Genomic DNA, 24199 nt, shown 5'->3' on the forward strand with positions numbered 1-24199 from the left:
TGCATGTCATCCCCTAACTGTGTGTGGAGTCAGGCAGGTCCAGAGCAGGAGGCCTTGCTGTCCTGCTCGTCACCCTGTGACATCGCTACATCGTGGAAGAATGATATGTTGGCCCCAAATAACATGGTTTTTACAAAGCCATACCTAAGGGCCTGATGGCCGTGGGCCAGTTGTCACGCAGACCTGAGTTCGAGTCCTGACTCAGGCTTTTGGAGAGATTTGGTTTCTTCAAGCACAACCCAGGGGTGGGGCCTGAAAGCTAGACCGGGCGTATCGCACTGTGCCCTGTACCTGGGGCAGGGTACAGGCTCCGCATGTGACAGCCCGCCCTGGTGATGTCCACATGCGCCACATGCCCGGACCTGGTCAGGTGGCATGGCGTCCCACCATTTCACCCCTTCCTCCTGGGCTGTATTGTGAGGAGCCGAATTCACTGGGGGCGGGTATGTTGAGCATCCCCTATGCAACAGGCAGAGCCAGAGCCAGTGTCACTAAGGTGCCGAATTGCAGCAGTCTTCAGGCAGCTCAAGAGTTGACTCTCAGGGCCCGTCCCACTCCCCAGGCTTTCTCCACATGCTGATGGAAGCCAGGCCTCACCAGTCCTGAAATGTCAAGTGTCATTGTTTTTAGGTCATCGCAGTGTGGTGACTGTGGTTCCTTAGTGCTGCTCAGGGGCTCTGAATGACTTTCACTTCTCAGGTTAGTTCCGAGTAAAAGTTAGAAAAGCAAATCAATCCCTCTGTAAGAAATGTGGTTTGTTACTGAAAAAGTTTATAGCCCAGAATTTCTGGGCAGTAGGAGTCTTTTCAGACCCCATGGCCACCCAGACTGGCCCTGAGCCACATCGGTGCCTCGTTCTTGCCTGTTGCTGGTGCATTCCAGTCCCATGGGCTCTGCCATGAGGAGTAGTCAGAGGTTTGGTTAGGTCTGGCCTGGTGCTTTCCAGGCAGATGCAGGGGCTGAGTGCGGCTCTGGTGCCAGGGATTGTGTGAGCCCCTTCCTGCGCGGGGCATGCGGGGCACTCACTAGGTGCAGGGCCCATCCTAGGCTCTGGGAGCTCAGCAGTGCTTAAAACAGACAAGGGGACGAAACATTGGTTCCATTCTCTGAAAAACTTGAGAAGCAGGCAGAACGGACACCTTCAGATTCCCCTTTTATGGATGAGAAAAGCGAGGCTCTGAGAAACGGCACTATAACCAGCTAATGGATAAGCCGGGCTCAATCCCATTCTGGTTTTCTCTCAGTCCTGCACCTTTGCATGACTTCACATTGGCTCTGTTTTGTAAACCCTGAGTTATGGTCAGCATGACTAAGACAGTGCCCATTTAGCAGCGGCAGGGTCAGAACAAAAGCACTGTCTCAGCCTGAAATTCACCACCATTCTGTAAATCCGATTGAAACCTTCACAGAGACTAAGCTGCATTGGTGATAGTTCCTGTCTGTGATCCAAGTGATCATCTCTTATACAGGGTGTCCCTGAGGTCTCACCAAAGACAGCTCAGAGCCAGAGGGCCGGCCCTACCATGGGGCATGTGCCATGACCCCTGTACTCAGGCCTCGCAGAGCCCTCATGGAGCCCTGCCCACCATCTGGTGGTCCCCCTCCGTGGCCTTTTTGCTCTCACAGCTTCTCTGCCATGGTTTCCTAAAAAGAGCCTGTCAAGGGTCTCTGGTCCTGGTGCAAACTCTCTCTTTCCACCCTGGACCCTCCCCTCCCGCCCACAGACAGGCAAACCACAAGCTATTTTGAAATCACAGAAAATGAAAGTTGAGTGGGATGTTGAGGGACATCTTGATTAAATCCACAGGGAACCCTGTGCACCTTCCCTTTCTCCTCTGTGGCACCAGTGCGGCTCTGGGTTGGCACCCTCCCCGGGTGGACCAGGAAGCCATCTTGGGCTCCTGACATCACAGAGGGCTTGAAGAGCTGTCTGAGATCCCTCTGCTGGGTCAGGGTCCCTTTCTCCTTCCCCATCATTGTTTCTGTTTGTGATTAGTCATGCTGGAGCCGGCTGACTCAGAAGAAACCCGTGGGTGGTTTGTGGCCAGGCTGGAGCAATGAGGCAGGAGGACTTTCTAGGTTTGTGCCTCTGTGCTCCATGACACGACAGTGCGGGGCCCGGCCGTCAGGTGCTGGGGGAGGTGACTCACAAGACCCAACTTCTGGTCCAGAGCTCCGTGAGTGCAGGACATCAAGGTGAACCAAGACACTGTCCCTGAGATGCTCCTGTGGGATGACAGTCATACATGGCAAATGCTTCAGAGCAGAGATGTCACAGTGGCTGTGAAAGTCCTCCATTGTTTGCCATAGTCCCCAATGCCAAGTGCTGCCGGTATTTCCAGTCGCCAAATTTACTACTTCTTGTCACGTGATTTTATGGCTTTGCAGGAAAGATGATTCATGAAATAGATAACTAACGTACTTTTGGGACTTGTGTGAGGTTTGTTTCATATAAACTCATATCCAGAAATGCACTTTTTGTCAGAGCGTGTGTTGTGACCTTGTACTTGAGAAAACCAGGTCTGTGGGAAGGAGCGCAGCCCAGGGCTTTGGGCAACGGCGTCTGCCCTGAATCTTCCCCAAGGTTTTATTTACATGGGACTCTAAGGGGCAGCTTGAGCTTTGCCAGGCAAGAAGTGGGGGTGGGGGTGGGGGTGGGGGCAGCCTGGCAGGGCCCTGGAAGTGTGGCTGTCTTGGGGGTGGGTGGGACAGGGAGGCGGCCTCTCATCCAGCCCTGGCTTCACAGGCTGTGTCTGTGCCCGCAGGAGGGAGAGGAGCCGGAGGAGGCTCGCGGCAAGGAGGAGCGGCAGGAGCCCAGCACAACCGCACGGAAGGTGGGGCGGCCCGGGCGGAAGCGCAAGCACCCTCCGGTGAGTGTGATGGCATCCCCTCCCCCCAGCACGGGCACGTGCACGGGCCCACGCACGCTCCAAAAGCAGCGGTGCATGTCCTGCAGGGACCGGTGGACCCCCTCCAGGTGCAGAGCTCACTGACATTCCCTGTCCTTTGAACCCTACCACCGCCTTCACACTTTCCTGGTTTCTACATTGAACTGGAAGCCCCTAGAGACTGGAGGATTTGCACTGGGAGTCATGGCAAAGTTGGGACTTTTCTGGAAGGGCAGTAAGAGAGCCTGAAAGTTCCCTCAGGCCTGTGGCTTTGACAGTAGGGCTTATGGTTCCCTGGCCAGCCTGCACAGGCCCCCTGCCTCCCCATCCCCACCTTTACCCTGGGCCTCGGCCCCACCCAATGACCTGGAGGAAGGGAACCCAGGTCTGGAAGGCTGATCAACATGAGTAGGAGAGATTCAGGCTGATGGGTCCCTTCAGAAGAAAGAAGGAGAACCTGCCGCTGTTGGAATGTGGGTTACAGGGCCAGCCCCATGCCCAGGCTCCTGGGGGCCGTAACCTCTGAGTCTATAGGGAGGCGCGGGGTTGTCCAAGATGAAGAATGCTCCAGAGGGCATGCCCTGAGGGCTCTAGGAGCTGGCCTTGCCTATGCTTCAGACTCAGAGACACAGCAGGAGTTATTTGCCAGCCCTGAAGACAGCTGGCTCCTTTCTTTCAGTCCCTTCCAGCTGAGAATGGAAAAGTCAGAGCAAGTAGGCAAGGCAGAGCTGGGAGTTCAGATTTGTAACTCAGCCCAACAAAGAAATGTTCTCAGCAGAGCAGGATTTTCTCCCTTGGGGTAGAGAGTTGGTGTGAATGGGGGCATAAGTGAAAAGGACAGCAGAGGGAGAGAGGGCTGCACCAGCTGGAGGGGAGGGGGTGCTTAGAGCCAGGAGATTTGGGCACCTGTGGGTCTCAAAGCCCACCGCTGCCACTTCTGCCTGGAGTTTAGGAGGGGAAGGGAAGAGGGCAGAAGTTAAGTCATTTAATTGGTAAGTAATTTTAAGCATTTTAATATTAAAGCAAACATGGATATTTTATGGCCTGTGATGAAAAATTCACATGAAGTTGAAAGATAAAACAGGGGACTTCAAAGGAATTTCCAGCTTACAGCAGACTCCAGGCTGTATTCCCAGATTCCCAGCGTGCCCCTCGACTCTCCTTCCCCATGGGCAACTGTGGGAGAAGGTGGAGGGCCCCAGTGCAGACTGGAGGGAGTGGGAGCCCACTAGTAATTCCTGATCTGCATGTGTGGCCATGGTCTATGGCCGAGAACTCGGCCCCCCACCCCCCAGTCAGGTACACCTGGGACAAGAATTACCACCGATAGCAAATAAAGGCCTGGCAACCCTTTGCTCATCTTTGTGAGTCCCTGGGACCAGAGGGGGGCGCATATCACTGAGAGGTGAGGTGAGGCGAGGCTCCGGGAAAGAAAATGCAAGGCCGTCAGGGGCATGTTTATGGAAATGCGTCCAGAGATGGACAAATGTGAGGGAGGAGGGGTAGGGCCAAGTGGGTGAAGGGTCAGTGGGTCATATGCCCTCCCCACCCCCGCCCGAAACAGAAGCTAGTGTGGAAGGAAAAGCACTGTCTTTAGACTATAACAGACCCAGGTTTAAATCTTGGTTCCACTGACCACCCATGTGACCTTGAAGAAGTCACTGCCTGAGCCTCAGCCTCCCGCTCTGAAAAGTAGAGATGATGAGGACGCATGCCTCCCAGACGCCTGTGGGAATTAGTTCGTGGAGCCCTGGAGAGCCACCGCTTAGCAAAGGTCAGTCTTCCCTGGCCCGGCCAAACCTTTCCTCTTTAGGAGGCTACAGCAACCTCAGTTTGATAGAAGAAACAGATTTACTGCATACCAGCTGGGTGACCTTGAACAAGTTACTGAACTTCTCTGTGCTTCTGCTTCCCCATTGGGAAAACATAACTGCCAGGAACACCTGTCCTGTCCACCTCCAGGGATGCTTTGCAAACAGCCAAGTGGATCCAAATGGGCCGGGCCGGCAGTGTAATAAACCTGGTCCCGCACAAGCCCTGTGGGCCTAGGGTCTTCCAGACCCTTCTGGTGGGAGCCCAGCATTGGCCTTTCAGCAGCCCTGGTGGAGGTCACAGTCTGCATGTGGTCCAGCCCCTGCTCTAGCGGGCACCTGCAGCCCCTGGACTCTCAGGAGAGGCCCCAGGATGGGAGAGAGAATGTGGGGACAGCAACGCTGACAGGGGGATGGGGGCCGAGGCTGCAGTTGTGAAAGGGACCCCTTGCACCCTGGGACAACAGAGAAAAACTGACCCCAAAAAGAAGAGCTCACAGGGCTTCCCAGGCACCAGGCCTGGGCCCTTGAGGGAGCCTGCGTGGGGGAAATCGGGGAAGATTGTGCTGCCCCCTGAGGTCAGCTCCCGGGGAGCGGGGGGGAGGCGAGGGGGGGGACCAGGTGCCGGCCCGGGCCACCTCCCCTCCCCAGCAGTGGAGCAGAGCCCAAGAGCTTCACGGGGACCTGGTACAGCTGCGGCCCTGGGACCAGATTGACCAGGGAGCTTTAAAGCAGCTGAGCGTGTGTCATCCAGCTAAGCCTGGGAAGAGGAGGGAGCTTGGCTCAGATCCCGACAGGTGGCATGGAGGGGGGAGTGCGGGAAGCTGAGAGTAAGAGCCAGCTGCAAGCTGCGGTCTTTATTTGTGCGTGTCCCGTGCCCAACAGGGAGGGGCGACGTAGGGCCACTACCATCCTCGCCATCCCCTGGCCCCAAGGCTAAGAAATCATCGTCTGTCTTCCCGTTTAGTCCACAAGGCCTGTCTGTCCCTGGGTATCTTCCACTCACTCCTGCACTGGCATCAGCCTCCTGGCTGCACCCTCACCCAGACTCCAGCTGCCCCCAGTGTGCTTTGTAACCTCTCAGTGACAGACGCATGACACCCACTGAGCACCTACGAGCGTGAGGAGACCACACTGATACAGACGACTTACCTCTCAGCCTAGTGTGTTAGAAAGAGTTACCCCCATGCACTTACCCTAAAAATCGTCCATGGTACATTTCTGTTCAAGAATCTTCAGGGATTCCATTTCTTATGGGACAAGGTCTGGAATGTTCCATCTGGCTCCTCTCCTGAACCTGCTCTGGTGTTCAGTGTCCACTGCTTTTGTCATAGAAACCCTGTCTTCCCACTGCTCCCGGAACACACCAGCCACATTTCTTTCACTACCTTGGGGGCTGCTCCCTCGGTCCTTCCCTTCTGTCTCTGGGCCCCACCGTCATAGGCCGTCAAATCCTGTCCTTCAAGGGAAGCCCACTTTAGCCATCATGACCCTCTCTTCTGAGCTGTTTGTAAAATTAATCCAAACAAACACAAATGAATAAAAGACATTAAGCCCACTTAATGGGCTGGGTAGCTCAGTTGGCTAAGCGTCCAACGTCATGATCTCGTAGTTTGTGAGTTTGAGCCCCACATCGGGCTCTGTGCTCACAGCTCAGAGCCTGCTTCAGATCCTCTGTCCCCCTGTCCTTCCCCTGCTCTCTCTCTCTCAAAAATAAACATTAAAAAAATATTTTTAAAAAAAGGTAACAAGCCCCTGATCATGTGCTTGGATGACACTGGTCTTTAAACAGTTACATGGCTTTATGGAACTTGAGAATAAGTATTTTGAATTTTTGTCAATTTGATGCTGTCATCACATCCACATGCATGATTCTGTATTTTACACAAGTATTATTTCTTGCTGGACTGAGAGCTAAGAAAACGAAAACAAACACCTGGCCTTTCACCCATGTAGCTGGGAAAGCACATGGAGAGAGCTCGTCCCTCCCACTGGATTTGACATTGACTGCCCCCCACACTGCACTGAGCTGAGCCACACTGCACTATCTCCCCACCTCACCGAGGACACAGACCCTGAGTAAAGGCTTAGAGTTGTGTAGCCCTTTATCGCGTACAAAAAAAGGCCCTCGGCAAGGATGACTGACTGACCTGTGTGAGGTAGGTGGGGCCTCTGTCATTACGCTGCCCACATTCAGATGAAGAGACTGAGGTTCAGGGAGGATGACTGGGACTTGGACGCCACACCCCCTGCCGGCAAAGCCCACATTGCTCACTCCTCCTCACCGCTCCAGCCACACGCTCTGGAAGACTGGGTGCCCAAGACCCGCTTTAAATTAATATGTGAATGCAGGACTTTTGGGAAGAAGTGTAGACCTGGTGTAAAAAGCATACAGAGAAATATAAGTCACAGGTAGTATGAAGAGGGCGGCTGACCCAAGTACCAGGGAGCCTGTGGGTAATGGGCAAGGCTGCAGTGGTCTCTAGCATGAGAGGCGGGCCCGTTAAAACCAGGCAGTGGAGCTGGTCTGCAGCACTGGCCTCAGAGCCAGGATGCTTGAGCCGAGCCTGTAACAGGAAACAGGAAGCCCGTGTGGGGCTGGGCGGGGCTTAGGCCGGGAGCTGGCACCTGGGCTCAGGGCCTGTGGGCTGGCCGGTGCCCACGGTGGGGAGGAGGGAGAGCAGTGAGCAGGGCCGATTTCTGCTGGCCGGAGAGTGTGAGCCCGTGTGTGTGGGTGTGAGCGTCAAGGGTGGGAGGAAGAGGCACCTTCCTGTTCACCAGCTCCTGAGGACATAACAAGTGAAGGTGCCGGAAGCTGGATCCTGCCTGGTCACAAGCCCTGACAAGCACCTCTGTCGTTCGTGCTACTTACAACTGGGGGACGAAGAGGGACGGTTTCTGCCCTTGCCCACCAGAACTGGGGAGTGACCAGCCCTTTGGGGCTCCACACCTTGTTTACTAGCTATATGTATTTATTCATTGAAGATTTATACCCACCAACTTCCTCCAGGGTTATTTTTTGCTCAGTAGGAGCATTCTGAGGTCACCTCTTGCTAAGAATAACCCAGAAAGGGAGGGGGAGGGGAGGAGGGGGGAGGGGTTTGGGAGCAGGGGCCGAGCTCAGCCAGGCCAGCCCAAAGCCAACATTACTCACTCCACGTTGGAGGCTAAGCCTTTGACACAATGCCCAAATGAGTTCAAGAGGCCAAGTCTGCCCCACTTTGCAGCAGAAGACTTGGGGTATAAACTGAGAAGTTAGGGAGCCATGGCGCTGCAGCTTAAGCCAGCTGGGGACAGTTTAACTCAGCTGTTGGCAGTTTGCAGTATTGGCTCCTTTTCCAACCTAATACGAACTTTTGATTTGTCTCCAAGTTCAGACAGAGCTCAGATCCCCTCTTTGTGTCCAGGTCAAAATGGTTCCTTTACCAATCCCTGGAACCACGATTCAGGGACTCGGTGTCCCCTGGGTTTTATGCACAAAACTTCCAGCAGGCATCTCCCAATCCTGGCTGCCAGCCCCTCGGAGGGCTTCTCCACCTGCGAGCCTGCATCGAGGCACTGCTGGCGCCTGTGTGCCCGTGGTTTCCAAAATGTGGGGAAAACAGTTCTGTCACTCGTCCTAGGAGAGACCTCTCTCAGAACTATGCCGTGCAGATTCACCTGCGTGTTCTTGCACCTGCTGGGTCAAAGCAGCACTCGCCAATGGCATCCAGGACCAAGAGCCTGGCTGGTAGTCGGGTCTTCAAGTGCTAAAGACATGTTGAGGGGAAGGGGGCTGGACTTGGGCCTGGGAAGGGAGGTAATGTTTGGAAGTCCAGGGAAAAGTGGGAGACCTTCCTACCTAGGACCTTCCCAAACGAAGGTGTGGAGGGAGGAATGCTCGCCGAAGGAGAAGGAGGCACTGAAAGCTGGCCGGTGCGACTGAGGGTTTCCTTTATGAACACAGTAGATCATGGTTGGAGAGGTAGTTTACAGGCGGCCGGAGGCGGTTACACTTCATCCTCTCAAAAGTGTTTATCTAGAAGGTTTTGGAGGGGGTGGGAGGCGTGAAGCGATAGGGGTCATGTTTTGGGCAGCGGGCTCTGGATGAGCATGGGGGGTTGATCGCAAGAGAATGCAGGGAGAGAGGAGGGTGGGGTGGAGCAATGCCAGAAAACACCCCCAGAGCCTGCCAGGGGAGGCAGCGCTGGACAGAATTGGCAGGGCCCACACTGCTGGCCGCTTGCGGACCAGGGAGAAGGGGAGAAAGGAGATGCTGCAGGCCACAGGGCTGGCGTCAGTGTTATTGTCAGAGATGGAGACTTCTGGAAGAGAGCAGATTTGGCAGGGGCCCTCGCGGAGGCCACTCTAGATAGCTGGTCTTAGGGAGCATCTAAAGTGAAATCCCAGAATCTCCGCTTTGTTTTTCCAAAACTCTCTGTTTCTTTTCCTCCCACCCTGGTCCCTTCCCCAGAGTCACACATTCCAGGGCCACCTCCAGAGAAAGCGGTGCTTCCCCACAGGGTGGCTTCGGGGGGGGGGGGCATCCTAGGACCCTGTGGGCCCCTGCACACCCCCGTGCTTTTGTGGGCGCTCGCCAGAACACACACCGCGACAGAGTTGTTGACGCTGCTTCTCTTTCATCATAATCACCTAGAGAATTGTGTGCATTTTGGTCCTGCCACCTCGAGGAAGATATAACCGAACTGGAAAAGTTCCAGAGCAGGGCAGCTAGCTCGATCAAGGCAAAGGCAGGCCTGCCAAGGGAGGACAGATGACAGAGACTGTTGCTCCCCAGTCCGGAGAGACAAAGGCTGGAGGGGATGCGATTGAAGTTGTGAAATCATGCTGGAGGGTGGTGCAGGGGTGAGGGGGTTGGGGCGCCCCCCAGTGGGGCGGGGCAGGGAGGTACCCATTTGAAACTTTAGAAAGGTACAGGAAGCACAGAAAAGAAAGCCCCATTTTCCATGGTGGATTTCCTTCTTACCAAACCCCAGGCATGAATGGTGGGGGTTAAAACTAGAAATAACTTCAGAAGAGATTTACTGGAATATGTGGATCTTCTCTACCTGATGGCTCTTTAGAGGGAGCCTCCAGCTCATCCTGAAATCCTTTGAGGTTGACTTCAGAGAGCACGGCCAGGCCCTCTTCCAGGCGACAGGTGTTCCTGCTGGAGGCAGAACCCCGAGTGGCTTGGCCACCACCAGGCATGTCCGTTCTTGTGTGCACTGGCCATGGCCAGCAGGGGCACGAAGAGTGTGACCTCTGAGGCTGTGCTGAGCCCTGAGATCGTCTCCTAGAATCAGTGTCTGTCTGTCTGTCTGCCTCTCTCTCACGCACACATGGTCAAGAGATCTCTGGGAGAAGGGTGGCGGGGAAGGCAGCTCCCCGCCTCAATGGTGAGGCCCCTGGAGGGCATGCCCAGACTTTCCAGAGTTGGCCCTCTTTGGCTTCTTGTCCTGCTGTCCCTTCACCCCCTGGTGGCCTGTTCAGCTGCTCCACTAGGGAAAAGGAAATCGGAGGAGTCAGGGTACTGGTTCCAAAGGCTCAGAGTCTGACTCCATTCACCTCGGGAAGGCAGAGCAGGGAGGCTTTGGGGGCCTCTCTTGGGAGTTGGCATGGCACAGACCTCTCTGGCTCTCCCGGCCTCAAGGCCACTTCCGACCAATCAGGTCGAGGGCTGCCAGGAGAAGGGGCTGCAGGAAGGCCTGGAGCAGAGGTGAGGGGGGAGTGTGGGGCCCAGTGCCAGGGCTTGTGGGACAGGCCACCCTGCCGTTTCCTGAAGCTGGAGTCAACCCGGAGAAACCCAGGGCCTGGTGGGGGCCGATGGGCCCTCGGGCGCAAGGACAGGGTGACTGTTTATGTGTTTTTGTTGACCTCGCTCTGCCACATCCCCCACGCATCTCCCGGGCTGTGCCTCCGGAAGGTGGCGCACCCCTTGTGTGTCTGTGCGTGTGACTGTGTGTCTTTAATCAAGAGGCCAAGGCTGGCGGGATGCCAGGGTTCCCGGCTGGCACGGAGCTGAGTGCTGCCAAGGGCCTTAAAGGCACAATGGCGGTAACACAGGGTGGGAGGGGCCGCCCCACATCTGCCGGCCTCTGGGCCTGCCGGCCTCTGGGCCTCCCGCCCCGGCGCTGCGCTGAGGTGCAGGGGAGGAGGCCCCGTTCAGCCACAGCCCCTGGCCTCCAGCGCAGAGTCAGGGGCCCAGAGCCAGCCTGGGGCTCAGGGCCGGCCCCCCCACACCTGGGCCCAGGTGAACCTGCAGGCAGGGCTGCCCTGGGCAGCTCGTCCCTGTGCCCCAGCCGCCCTCGGTGAATCCTGTGCCCGCAGTTGCCTGGGCCTCGCCTCCTTTGTATTGTTTTCCTCATCTCTTATTTGCCAGGTTTTAATTTTTTGTGTGTAAATATTATTACTATAATGGAGGGCCTCTCAAAAATCGTTTCCTTATTTGGGGTCTCAGCCCACTGCCCCACCTTGGGAGACAAGGCCTCATCATCAGAGGGAGGGGTAGGAGTTCTGGGGCCTGGTCCAGACTTCCAGCAGAGGGGGAGCGGGAGGGGGTAGGGGCCTGGACAGGTTCACTGCCCAAGGTTGCTTCTTGCTTTGCCTCCGGCTCTTCCCCGCAGTGGCTGCTGCCAAGGAAACAGTGGGCAGCCTTTCCCTGGCCCTGCTTAGGCACATCAAAGCCTCCTTTTCCTCCTTGGAACCCTTGGGATTTGAGGTTGGGTTTTTCCAGAGACTCGCCCCGAAGGGGGAGCCAGCTTTCAAACGCTTCTCTTGTACCTGGGTCATTCTGGAAGCTTTACCACTTAGAAGGTGTGTGACGGGAGGCAAGCCTTGGTGCCTTTTTCCTCAGAAAAGTGAGGGTAACCCCCCCCATTAGGACAATTGTGATGATTGCTTTTATTAATTGTATATGCGTATTTATGCCACATCTGTGCGCAGTGCCAGGGAGCCGTAGGTGGAGGGGTTGGAAGGGAGGGAAGTGAAAAGATAAGGAAGGCAAAGCGATTGAGCCGATGAGGGAGACGCAGGTGAATGAGGGGCAGCAGAGGCATGTCGTAAGAGATAGGGTGTGAAAGGCTCAGTAAACAAACGTGCTTGCAGTGGGCTGGGGGTTCTGTGACCACGGAACTGGACTTTACCCCCTCCCTCCACATACACACACCTTTACTGCCAGGCTGGGGGGCTGGGGGGCTGGCTGTGACGTGGGGGCGGGGCCTAGCACAAATGCCTCCCAGCTGGGAATGTGTGTGTGTGTGTGTGTGTGTGTGTGTGTGTGTGTGTGTGTGTAGAGACAGGCAGACTTTAAAATGTTCCTTAGAAGACACAAAGTAGGATAGTGCTGGGGGCACGGGCAGTGGGGAGTTAATATGTAGTGGGTATGGAGTTTCCATTTGGGGTGATGATGTAGTGATGGTTGTACAGCATGAATGGACTTAATGCCACTAAATTGTACAGTTTAAAATGGTTGAAATGGTAAATTTTATGTTAGGTATATTTTACCACAATATATTTTAAGTTGTTTTTTTTTAAAGTTCTCAGAAAAAAGCAGTCTCTGGTCATTGCCCCCCTTCAGTCCAGGGATTTTCAACAACAGCACTGGGCCGAATAATTCTTTGTTGTGGTCGCTGCCCTGTTCTCGTATGGTGTTTGGTAGAATCCTTGACCCCAGCCCCGTGTGACAACCAAAAGGGTCTCACACACTTTACCAAATGTCGTCTGGAGGGCAAAGTCACCCCCAGTTGAGAACCACTGCATTTACCAGTTTGAAATAAGCTGCTCACAGGAGAGCCCGAGGTGGGGGTGGTAGGCACTCATGGGTCCCAGAGTGGAGGGGTCTTGCCTGGAAGGAAGGAGAAGGTCAGCAAGTTCTGAGGGACGCCAGGGGGTGGTCGACAGGGCTTGAAGACCCAGAATGGGGCAAACTGGCAAGAGTAGGTGCCTAGTGGGCAGTAGGATCAGGCTTTATGCAAATCTGCTTCCCCCAGGCCCCCCAACCTCACCCCCAGAGTGGGGGAGAAGGGAGGGGCATGCTCACTGCTGCCATTCCCATTCTGCCACCTCTGCTGCCCCTCCCCCCAGCCCCACAGGTGAGAAGCAGAGGAAGCTGAAATTGTCACCTTTAGCCGCTGGTAGTGGCTTCTCAGAGGGCCAGGGGCTTCTGCTGCTACCCCTCCCCTTCACCTCCATGGGAAAAATAAGTGTCTCAGGGTGCGCCTCTGTGTCTCCTTTCAAGGCAACTGTAAAATAAAAGCAAACAAAAACAGAATTTTGAACAGTTACATCTGACCTGCACCTAAGCACAGGAGCAGGTGTTCTGAGATGTGTGTAACCTAAGCTCGGGTGCGAGAATCAGTTAGGAATACTGAGTGCCAGCAGGTACCCTGCTGCTGCTGATTCCAGCGGGGATAAAGCAAAGTTCTTGACTCCAGGTGGGGACAAGCCAAGGGTGACAGGGGATAGGAAAGGAGGGAGCTGGGAGGAAGGTGTGGAGGTGGGGGCAGAAGGGTGCAGTGCTGGCTCTCCAGGTGGCATCCAGGTGTGGATCAGGCTGTGCTCCTCACCCGAGATGCCCCTTTCAGGGTGCACCCACCCCCTCCAAGAGATTTGGACAGTCACTTCAGTTCATTTGGCTGTGGACCTCCTTCCTTCCTCTCGGTGGGTTCTTATAGGTGGATTCAACCTGCTCAGTTCCCTGGGACCCATGGAGGATGTATTGCCTGCTCAGGGAGGGGAGGGTTCTTTTTTTTTTTTTTAAGATGTTATTTTTAAGTAATCTCTGTATCCAACATGAGACTCGAACTTGCAACCTGGAGATCAAGAGTCACACACTCTACCAACTGATCCAGCCAGGCGTCCCGGCGTCAGGGGGTAGGGGTGGGGTTCCTGAGTTGGCTCAGGGGCTGGCCTGGGCAGGAGTCAGCAGCTCCCCGGATTCCAGAGCTTTGGCTAACACAGACTCCTCTAGAACCAGAGATAATGGGCAGTGGAGGGTGGCCCGGTCGGGAAGAGAGGAGGTAAGTACTGTGTGAGATCAGGGGGGGATTTTGGTCCACCGAGCTAATCCTGGGGCTGGCTGGTCTGTGCAGAGTGCTTCCCTTCCCCTGATTTGCCCGCCTCTGGAGAGGCCGTGGGGTCTGCTGCAGACGGGGGTCCTCCAGAGTGGATCTGCAGGGCTGTGTGAGCGACATGGGTGTTTGAGCAGGTCCTCCTGGCTCGCTCTGCTGGAGCCGGCAATCAACAGGAAGTGAGTCCCAGGGTAAGAGGAGGCCATGTGGTTCCCAGGCAGGAAGTTAGTGACAGCAGGGTTGTCTCGAGCAGCTTTGGGGGGGCTGGGAGCCTGCCCCAACTTGAGGTGTCTGGGGGGCAGCAAGTGGCCAGAGGGGAAGACGCCACGGCCATGGTAAGAGCTTGGCTCTGCCCTGAATTTCCCCGCCTGAGTTGGCCAGCTGGACCCCCACCCCATCTTCCTGGGAGTGCCACGTTTGGGGCTCTTTGGTGCCTAGCACAGCTGGACATTGGAGTGGCTCTGGGGGTCTGGGCACTTCCTACTCGGCCTGGGCTGTCTAGAGGTGAGAGGATTTGTACCAGCATGGGGAATTCTAGGCCAGAGAGGCCTGTGGGCCAGAGCAGGGAGGTGGGAAGGGCCGTCTGAGTCCTGGACAGAGTGCATAGGTCACAACACTCAGACGTGGAGGCTGAGGAGAAAGCCGGAGCCTACTTGCTCACTTGTGTTCCCATGTTTGGGTACCTGGCTCTGGCTTCAGAGGCCCCAGGCCAGGTCAACAGGAGGACTTGTGGTGTCTGCCAGAAGCCTCCTCTTCTTCTTGCTTCAGCCCCCACCCACCCCCAGCCCCTGAGGACTGCATCCACTTGCAGCTTCCACCGGATCATCCCTTCCCGGAAGCAGGCCTGCCCCAAGCTACCCGAATCCGCCAAACAAACAGCTTGGCCAGTCCCTCTGCTCTGCCTCAGGCTGCTCTGTGCGCCCGGAGCCTTGTCCAGGGAAGACTCTAGGTTTAATTTGTTATTTATTTCTTTTTTTGTCCCCAAGACCCTGGCCTCTGTTTGCCACCCCGGAGGTTCCTCGACAGACAGGCAGGCTGAGCGTTGAGGATATAGACCCTTAGAGCAGAAGCAGCCTTGGAGATGGCCGGGCTGTGTGGGAGGGAGTCCAGTGCTCTCTCTCAGGCTGTCAGGGTGCGCTGGAGTGGTGCAACTCTTTGCAGGGAATCTGGCCTGTTTACGCACGCTGAGGCAGGCCCTCTACCAGCCAGCCCACTCGTGGGACTCGGAGCTACAGAGATACACAGATGCAAGAACTGTGGAGTGCATGGGGTTCACTGTAGTCAAAGCGAATCAGCCCAAAGGCTCACTATGAGGGAACCGCTTGAATAAATCATGCAGCCCCCATTCAATCGAATGTTGAGCAGCTGTGAAATAGAAACAGACAGATCCATATGCACGGGCGTGGAGAGATGCCCACTCTGCTTGTTCTGTGAAAAAGCAAGTTATAGAACACGGAGTAGAATGACACCCTATTAAAAAAAATTCTGGATCTGGATGTGTGTGTGAATACATATGTATAAACATGTAACTCACACATGATTGTAGCTGCATGGGGGAAAAAAGTCTAGAAAAGATACTCGCCAAAATGTTGGTCAGGGTTTACCTGTGAGTTTGGAAGGGAATTGAAAAAGGAACTTTCGGGGCACCTGGGCTGGCTGTTGGATCTTGAGGTTCATGGTTTCGGGCTCTGTATCAGGCTCTGTGCTGACAGCCTGCTTCAGATTCTGTGTCTCCCTCTCTCTCTGGCCCTTCCCCCTCTCGTACTCTGTCTCTCACTCTCAAAAATAAATAAACATTTAAAAAATTATTTAAAAAAAGAAGAAAGGAGCTTTAACCTTTTTTTTATTTTAAAATTTATTTACTTTTGAGAGACAGAGTGTGAACAGGGGAGGGATAGAGAGAGAGAGAGGGAGACACAGAATCTGAAGCAGGCTCCAGGCTCTGAGCTAGCTGTCAGCACAGAGCCCGACCTGGGGCTTGAACCCACGAACCATGAGATCATGACCTGAGCTGAACAGACGCTCAACTGACTGAGCCATCCAGGCACCCCGGGAGCTTTAACCTTTTAAGAAGACTCATTTTTGTGTGATTTGAATTTGTGCGTGCGTGTGTGTGTGTGTGTGTAGTTTGAATTTTGATAATATATGTGTCTGACTTTTATAAACAGAAAAGACTTAAAGAGATGGAAAAACCCTCAGGGGAGGAGCCTAAGCCTCTCACCTTACAGGTGGGGCAGCCAAGGCCCCTCTCTCAGCATCATCCTCAGGCACTAGCCTGAGGCATGTTTGCCCTTCTCGTGGGCATTCTGTAGAGGCAGGCAGCCAGGGTGCTGAGGGCAGCCTTGTGCCCGTGGGCAGGCAGAGCACTGAGCGCAGGAGGATCTCGCTTCTTCTACCCCAAGAGGACACCTCCTTTCCTTCTGAGATGTCCTAGCCTGCTTGCCCCACTGAGGGCCAAGCACAAAGGGCTCCCCAGGCTTTTGTCCCCCTCCCTGTGTCCTTACAAAGTGTATGGCCTTGAGCAAGTCACAGGATTCTCGGGGTGCCTGGGTGGCTCAGTTGGTTAAGCATCCGACTTCAGCTCAGGTCATGATCTCACAGTTCGTGAGTTCGGGCCCCGCATCGGGCTCTGCGCTGACAGCTCAGAGCCTGGAGCCTGCTTTGGATTCTGTGTCTCCCTCTCTCTCTCTGCCCCTCCCCCCCTCATGCTCTGTCTCTCTCTGTCTCAAAAAAAAATAAAAAGCAAAGGAAATTAAAAATAAAGAATTCTCTGAGAGCCTTCTGAGGGAGGTTGAGTGGCTCTAAAGGGGTAACAGTGAGAAGGAGCCTTGCCCGCCATGCAGGGACACTTACTTAGAAAGGACAGTCGTGATTACCCTTGATGGGATTCTTATTACCTGGAACTGTAGCAAGTTCAGTTCTTGGATTTTTAGGGACGAAGCTATACGTTCAGAAGGGGCACATGAGAACAGGGCTGCAGATTGCTTGTGTTGCGGGGGGTTCCTCCGGGGTCTGGGTGCTGGGAGAACACGTGGGGTCCAGAGCTGAGGGAAGGAGCTGTTCCGGGCTTTGCGGCTCAGCAGAATGTGTATTTGAGAGGCTCCCCCTTGACTCTCCCGCTCCAGTGGGAGCTGGTCACTATTTGGGTCCGGGCCTTAGGAGGCCAGAACAGAAGCCAGAGCTGAGAGAAGTCACATCAGCCCACAGTGCTGACAGCGAGGAGCATGCTTGGGATTCTCTCTCCCCCGTCCCTCCCTCTCTCTCAAAATAAATAAATAAACATTTTTTTAAAAGTCAGATCAGCCCAAGGTTAACAGGATTGATTCGGCGGCACTAGAATCTTCTGAGGAGTCCTGATTTGAAGTAGGGATGGCACAAGGGATAGCTTGTTGTTGTTGTTTGTGTTTGTGTTTGTTTTTTTTTTTAAATCCTTGATGTGTTCTTTTTCTTTTCTTTTATGTATTTATTTTAATTAAGCTCTAGGTCCAATGCAAAGCTTGAACTCACAACCCTGAGATCAGGAGTCACAGGCTCTACTGACTGGGGCAGCCAGGCGTCCCCAGAACATTTGTTTCTAACAGGGGGCTGCAGTGTAGGCTTGGAAGCCCTGTCACCTCAGGGAGTGGGGCAGGGGGTGGCTTGCGTGGCTTGGGCTGTGAAACTAGCCGGCATTCTTCTGCTCTTTCCCTCCTTCCTTCCTTCCTTCCTTCCTCCCTCCCTCCCTCCCTCCCTTAGATAGAGTGTGAGTGGGGCAGGAGCAGAGGGAATGGAGAGAGAGAATCCAAGCAGGCTTTGCACTGTCCGCACAGAGCCTGATTCGGGGCTCGAACTCAAAAACAGTGAGAACATGACTTGAGCCAAGATCAAGAGTCAGATGCTTAACTGACTGAGCCACCCAGGCACCCCTTCTCCTGCTTCTTAAGCTGAGTCCACAAACCCCTGGACTTCAGGGAGTCAGGCCCATGAATCCCTTGAAACTGGGAGCGTAGTCGTGAGTGTATTTGTTGGCACTGATGCTACGTGAACATCGTTTTCTGGACCACGGGCACATAACTCGCCAGTTTAGGGGGGCTGGTGATCTAAGAGAGACAAGACCACTGGTCTAATGCTCCCCTCCTGTTTCTTCATTGTTCCAGGTGGAAAGCAGTGACACACCGAAGGACTCTGCGGTGACCTCCAAGTCCCCGTCCATGGCCCAGGACTCAGGCCCCTCAGAGCTGTTACCCAATGGGGACTTGGAGAAGCGGAGTGATCCCCAGCCGGAGGAGGGGAGCCCTGCTGGAGGGCAGAAGGGCGGGGCCCCAGCAGAGGGAGAGGGTGCGGCCGAGACCCCTCCGGAAGCCTCCAGAGCTGTGGAGAATGGCTGCTGCACCCCTAAGGATGGCCGAGGAGCCACCGCAGAAGAGAGTGAGTCTCGGGCCCCACGGGCAGCCTCTTCTGGGCCCGGCAGGACTCCCCCCGAGGGTTAGAGACTTGGGGGGAGGCATGGGAGCTGAAGGTCGGCTTGCCAAGGCTGTGCCCTGGAGGCTGCTGGCTGCATGCAGCCTGCATACATGTTTTATTTGGCTCGTGCAGTGTTTTAAACATTAAAAAAAAAATTAGTTGCCAGTATTTAAAAATCAAGAAATTTCACATAAAAATCTGGAGTTTTGGCTTCTCGTGAAGGGGGGAAAAAAAAAGCCTGGTCTGGCACCAGTGGGTTTGCAGAATGCCAACAGTTGCAGGCCTGGGGAGATTGCTGTCCCCCCTTACCCCACCCTCTGCCCCTCCATGGGCTGGTGGTGTGCCTCAGTTTCCCTCAGCCCTCACCTGGCCTGCGGCTCTCAGAGATGGTTGTGTCTGTAGCCCTGGGCACTTCGGGGCAGCAGATGCCCTTGTAGGTATTACCAGCCCAGTCAGCCCTCCCCAGCACAGATGTCCTGAGGCCACCGCAGTTCAGCCCACCCAGCTAACAAATGGCTGTGACCGAACGGGGTGGGGGAGGGGCGGATGGGGTGGCCAGGGCGCTGCCCAGCCCAGGCCCCTTCCTCCCTGGATTTTGTGGCCTCTCCCTGGAGTCCTGGAAAGCCACCTACTTTTCTCTTTCAGGTTAAGCCAGTGATTTCAGGGCCAACCGAACTGTAAACATGTTGGTAATGAGGACAACTGGCATTTGCACGGGGCTTCGCAGTTTACAGAGCGCTTTCTCATGTATTATCACACTTGATCCTCCCAGGGCCCTGCCAGGTTGTTTTTGCATATGTGCATTTTAATTTCAAAAAGTCTTCCTTCCAAGTGTGTATGATGGAAGGAGTACATCGATTAATTGGCATAACTTCTTTTGCACGGATCCAGACCCAATATTCATGCAGGATTGAGAGCATTTCCGGAAAAGAGATTTCCAAGTTTATTAAAAAATGCCTTTCATCCATTTATTATTCAACTAATATTTTGATGTTCCCATTATGGGCAGAGCACTTTCTGGGGTACTCTGTATTCGTTGTTTTAGTCCGCCAGTCTTCCAGAAGTACTGTTATCCCCATTTTAAAGCAGAAAAAACTTGCTACTTATTGAGAAGTGACTTTCTCAGGGACCCTGAGCCTGTAAGTGGTAGATCCAGGATTTATTCCGTGTTGGTCTCCGGCTTCAAAGTTGCTGTGCCCTCCCTGTGTCCCCCTTTACACTGCAGTGGGGCTCGGGGCTCCTGCCCTCACCCGAGTGCCTCATGGGCTACGTCCTGACACTTGGCAGGAGCATTCAAGGGGCCTGAGTGGAGGGGAACTGAGGAGAAAAAGGGGGGAGGACACCAGCCCTCCCGTTAAAGAGACCAGGGTTCCAGAGCAGAACCTGGGGGCCCATCAGCCCTGCCCACCAAATGCGCCACTTCCCATGGGCACATCCTGGCTGACTCCCAGATTCCCGGGGTCTCACCCGGCGGGCACCAAGCTGCTGCGCACCGTCGGGGCAGGTCCTTCCAGCCTGGTGGGATGGAGCCAGAGCTCTAAGGCCGCTCTTAACCCTTAAGAGTTCGCTTTCAGTTAAGGATTTCCCTGTCTCCACTTCTGTTTGTTCTCAGGAGCTCCTTCTTGAGTCGGTCAATAGGCGTTTGTTAAGCATCCACTTGGTGTGTGTGTGTGTGTGTCAGGATCTGGGGAAACCATCGTGAACAAAAACCTGGTTCTTGCCTTCAAGGACCTCACAGTCAGCTGGAGAGACAGATATTAAAGAGAAGTTCACACTTTAAAGCCTGTGATTCAGGGCGCCTGGCTGGCTCAGTCAGTAGAGCATGCGACTCTTCATCTCAGGGTCTTGAGGTCAAACCCCATGTTGGACATGGAGCCTACTTAAACTAAAAAAATTCTTTAAGTTAAAAAAAAAAGAAAAGCTTGTGGTTATACAGGGAGATGTGTTCTCTGAGAGAGAATCAGCAGGTTCGCCGACAGGAACGCCGACAGGAAGCTCAGCCGGCCTGGCCTGTTACACAGAAGCCGGAGGAGGAGCAGGGGCTCACCTGTGAGGGGCAGTGCGGGACGGGACGGAGTGGGAAAAGGGACATGGGCTCCCAGGTAGGAGGGAGCAGGGCACCCAGAGACCTGATAGAGACCAGCACGGCTGCGGTGGAGAGAGCAAGGGAGAAGGGTGTGAGATGAGAGCAGAGCAGATGGGGCCAGGAGGGGGGGCTTTTGAGGACACCTTGCGGGGAGAGTGACACAGTCTTCTTTGTGTTTTGAAAAAAAAAAAATCACTTTGCATCCTGGAATGGAACAGAGAGGTTGGGAAGCAGCGTTAGGAGGCTGCTGCAGGTGTGGAGGGCAGGGAAGGTGGCTGTGGTGAGCAAGGTGGCAGCAGAGATGGAGAGAAACAGGCAGGTGCCAGAACACAAGGGGAAAGGGAGAGACCTGTCGAGGTGACTCCTGGGTTTGGGATTTCCGCACATCAGGAGGACCTTCCTCAGAGTCCCAGTGCTGAGTGTGGCAGGCAAACACTCCAGAGGTCCCTGACCTCCCAGCTGCAGCCTCGCTGGGTGGAGATTGGGGGCGGACCCCTGAGGGCCACCTTGCACTGTGCACTGCCTGGATGCCGAGACCCAGGAGGTGCTGCCTGGAGGCCCGGGCAGCAGTCTGCCAGGCCAGCAGTCAGCCACTCAGGACACGTACTCAGCTGCTTAGTTCCAAGGAGGAAGGAGACTAAGGCCCCAGGGGCCCCTTCTGTTCCCCTCATTCCAGGTCTCTTATGGTGGGGGGCATCCACCCCCTCTGGAGCCCCTTCCGGTAGGAAAAACAGAAGACTTTAAGGTCGTGTCTTGTGCACACAGGCGCCCCAGATCCTGATCGTGCAGCCAGGAGAGAGAAGGAAGAACAGGGGGGACGATGCGTAATCAGGACAAGAGCCACCTGGAAGGCAGGTGGTGGCCTTGGGAACTGCTCCTGCACTTCTAGCATTCACGCCACCATGATTATATTAGAAACGATGGCAATATGGCTTTCTTTTATCAAGTATTGACTGTGTGTTGCGGGTCCTATATCCTCACTACTCAAAGTGGCCAGTGGACCAGCTGTGTCACCTCAGAAGTTAGCAATGCAGAATCCTAGGCCCCACCCTAGACCAATGGGATCAAATCTACATTTCAAAGAGATCCCGATTGCCATGCATATTCAAGTTTAAGAAGCCGTACTTGTTATGTATTCTCTTATTTAATCTTTGTGATCCTGTAAGGAAGACTCTTATCGTCCCCATTTTTCAGATGGGGAGACTGAGAGTTCAGAAGAGTTACGTTACTTACCTGAAATGGTACAACTAGTAAAGGACCAGATTAGGGTCAGCACAAGGACCCTCTCTGCTCTGATTGGACACTCACTATTGAGCTAGTGACAATCCTCTGAGGCAAGCCTGGCCTTAGCCTTGTCATTGAGATTTGGGTTCCTTTTCTTTTTTTTTTTAATGCTTTTATTTATTTTTGAGAGACTGGGAGAGACAGCGTGAGGAGGGAAGGGTGAGAAGAAAGAGAGACACAGAATCTGAAGCAGGCTCCAGGCTCTGAGCTAGCTGTCAGCACAGAGCCTGATGCAGGGCTCGAACCCAAGAACCATGAGATCATGACCTGAGCCGAAGCCGGGCACTTAACGACTGAGCCACCCAGGCACCCCTGGGTTCCTTTTCAAGGGAATTTGGGGTGGCCCCCAGCTGAGTATACGCTTAGACCAACAGGTAAGTGTTGGAAACACCCCGGCCTTTCCTGCCCCCACCACCTAAGGGACTCTAGGGTCATGTCTGACTCTGCCAGGGCCACCCTGGGAGGCATGCAGCCACCTGGCCGGCCTGTGACCCTGGGTCTGGGCCAGGAGCAGATGGACTGCAGAGGGAGCGTTGAGAGAGCAGCTGACCCTCCTTGACTCGGGACAAGTGCAGCATTCTGAGACAGCCCAGCGTGTTGTTTTGCTGGGCCAGGCTGGAGAGTGTGTGTGTGATATCACTCAGTGGGCATGTGCAGAACTCGTCAGGGAGAAAATTCCAGAAAGAAGCCAGTTGGAAACGGCTTGAGGAAAAGTAATTCTGTTTGGGGGAGCATGGGGACCGGGGAATGGGGAAGGGGAGAACCTGCAGGTGGTATGGGGTAAAGTGAGCTGGCTTGGGATCCAGGAGCCCCAAAATCTGATTTCAACACCGGCAATAAGTCACTCCACACCCACCCCCAGCCTCGGTTTCCCCATTGGCAAAATCTAGGGACTGGACAGGTGCTCCAGCATCTCTACAGTTCCCTTCAGCCCTCGTTTTCTTTCATTTGAATGAAAGTATGATTCCCCATAATGAGATGTCATGGAGGGACGCCCATAGGAAAAGCATGAAAAGTCCAAGGTACCCCGGTGGCAGCCTGCTCTGAGGGCAGGCGCCCCCTTCTGGCAGCCCAAAGCCTCGCCGGGAGGACGTGCAGGTCTGAGAGGAGGGGGACCCCGGGGGCAGGAGGGGCACCCTGCTCCAGGGAGCCTGAGAAAAGGCCGGGGCCGGCCGTGCTGAGCGGAAGCTCAGAGGAAGAGACAGAAAGCCCTGGTGAGACATACCTTAAAAAGCCACTCGTGTAAAGTGTTAGCTAGCACCCCCGTTCCCACTGCGCACACCCATGACCGACGCTCCTGCTTCCTCCCACGCCCCCTCCCCCATGCAGGCAGTCAGCTCAGCGCCGGCCCTGTCGCACGCCAGCACGTGGTGCTCGCAGCCAGGGCCCCTGTGAGCGCTGGCCCTGCCTCCCTTCCCCGGGGCTCCGGGGGGCGCTGTCACCCCGGACAGCCCCTGCCCGGGGGTCACACACAAAGAGCCCCAGGTCTTCTCTAGCGAGAGGGAGGGAAAGAAACTTCCTCTCCGGCGGCTGAGGAGGCCTTCAATGCTGTATCTGGTTTCCGCTTCAGAGCCGGGAGCTGAAGTAGGGGCTGTTTTTTCCGTTTTGGGCTCCCCCACCCCAACTACTGTGAACCAGCCTTAGTGACCTTCCTGATTTGGGCCCAAGCTCAGTAGAAAGGAGTTCAGGGACCCAGGTGAGAGGAGGACTCACTTGCCCACCCCCACCTGCAGAAAGTTCTGGAAAGCATAGTTAACCCAGTCCCGCTGCCGGACTGTGGGGTGTGTGCTGGCCCGGGGAAGGGCATCTGGGTGAGGACCCTGAGAGGACCAGGATAGGAGCACAGGGATTTTCTGCAGGAGTGTGGCTGCCCTCCTGCTTGGGGCTCAGAGAGGGACAGGGAGAGGATGAGACTCCCCTAGAGACAGAACTACTGGGGCTTCTGCTGGAGGCGGGGAGGGGCTTTCCCTCCAGGAAGCGGAATCTGGGCCCCAGAAGAGGAGCAGGGAAATGCCTTGGGGACATAGAGCCAATAGAACATTTATTGAGCATCTACTATATGTCAAACCCTGCCCCAGGCACCCTGTGTTCCCAATAACCTGAAGATATTAGAACAGTTACCTATCTTGATGCAGTGAGGAGAGCAGGCTGGGAAAGGTTACAGAGGTCACACAGAAACAGCTGGAATCCAAGCTGGAATCTATCAGACTAAAGGCTTAGCTCAGGGACCTGAGAAAGGGGGGCGCGGGGCGGGGGCGGGGGTTGAGGATGGAGCACAGAGGCAGGTAACAATAGCAGAACCACAATATTGAGAATTGCAGAAGGACCTTAGAAATCATCTCCAGCATCATTATTTTCCAGATGAGGAAACTGAGTCAGACAAAGTTGCTTCACCAGAGTCTTGTTCCAGGGGCCTGTATCCCACTCCCCACCCCACCCCACCCCCGCTCCCTGCCAGGGTAGAGGGAGGCTGTGTAGTCTGGCACCTCTGGGGAAGAGCGCTATTTCTGGACGGCCCCTTTGTGTGCCTGAAACAGTGTTGGTGGGCCAGAAACCGTGGCCCTGGCTTTCCTATTGTTCCTTCAGATTGGGGCCCCCGACCCCCCACTAGACCCTTCTCTGCTCTAGGCCCTGCTC

General features: G+C 54.9%; 1 protein-coding gene across 6 annotated transcripts in view; it reads left to right on the forward strand.

The window, feature by feature from the left end:
• The window catches only part of DNMT3A (DNA methyltransferase 3 alpha), a 98738-nt gene that overhangs the window by 35362 nt on the left and 39177 nt on the right, over positions 1 to 24199 (forward strand). For all 6 annotated transcript variants that reach the window (XM_029938181.1, XM_029938178.1, XM_029938182.1 and 3 more), the window contains exons 3-4: positions 2766 to 2870; positions 17886 to 18156. In XM_029938181.1, coding sequence (XP_029794041.1) covers positions 2766 to 2870; positions 17886 to 18156 — 376 coding nt within the window. The remainder of the gene's footprint in view (positions 1 to 2765; positions 2871 to 17885; positions 18157 to 24199) is intronic.

This window comes from Suricata suricatta, chromosome 4, assembly GCF_006229205.1.
Source record: "Suricata suricatta isolate VVHF042 chromosome 4, meerkat_22Aug2017_6uvM2_HiC, whole genome shotgun sequence".
Lineage (NCBI taxonomy): Eukaryota > Metazoa > Chordata > Mammalia > Carnivora > Herpestidae > Suricata > Suricata suricatta.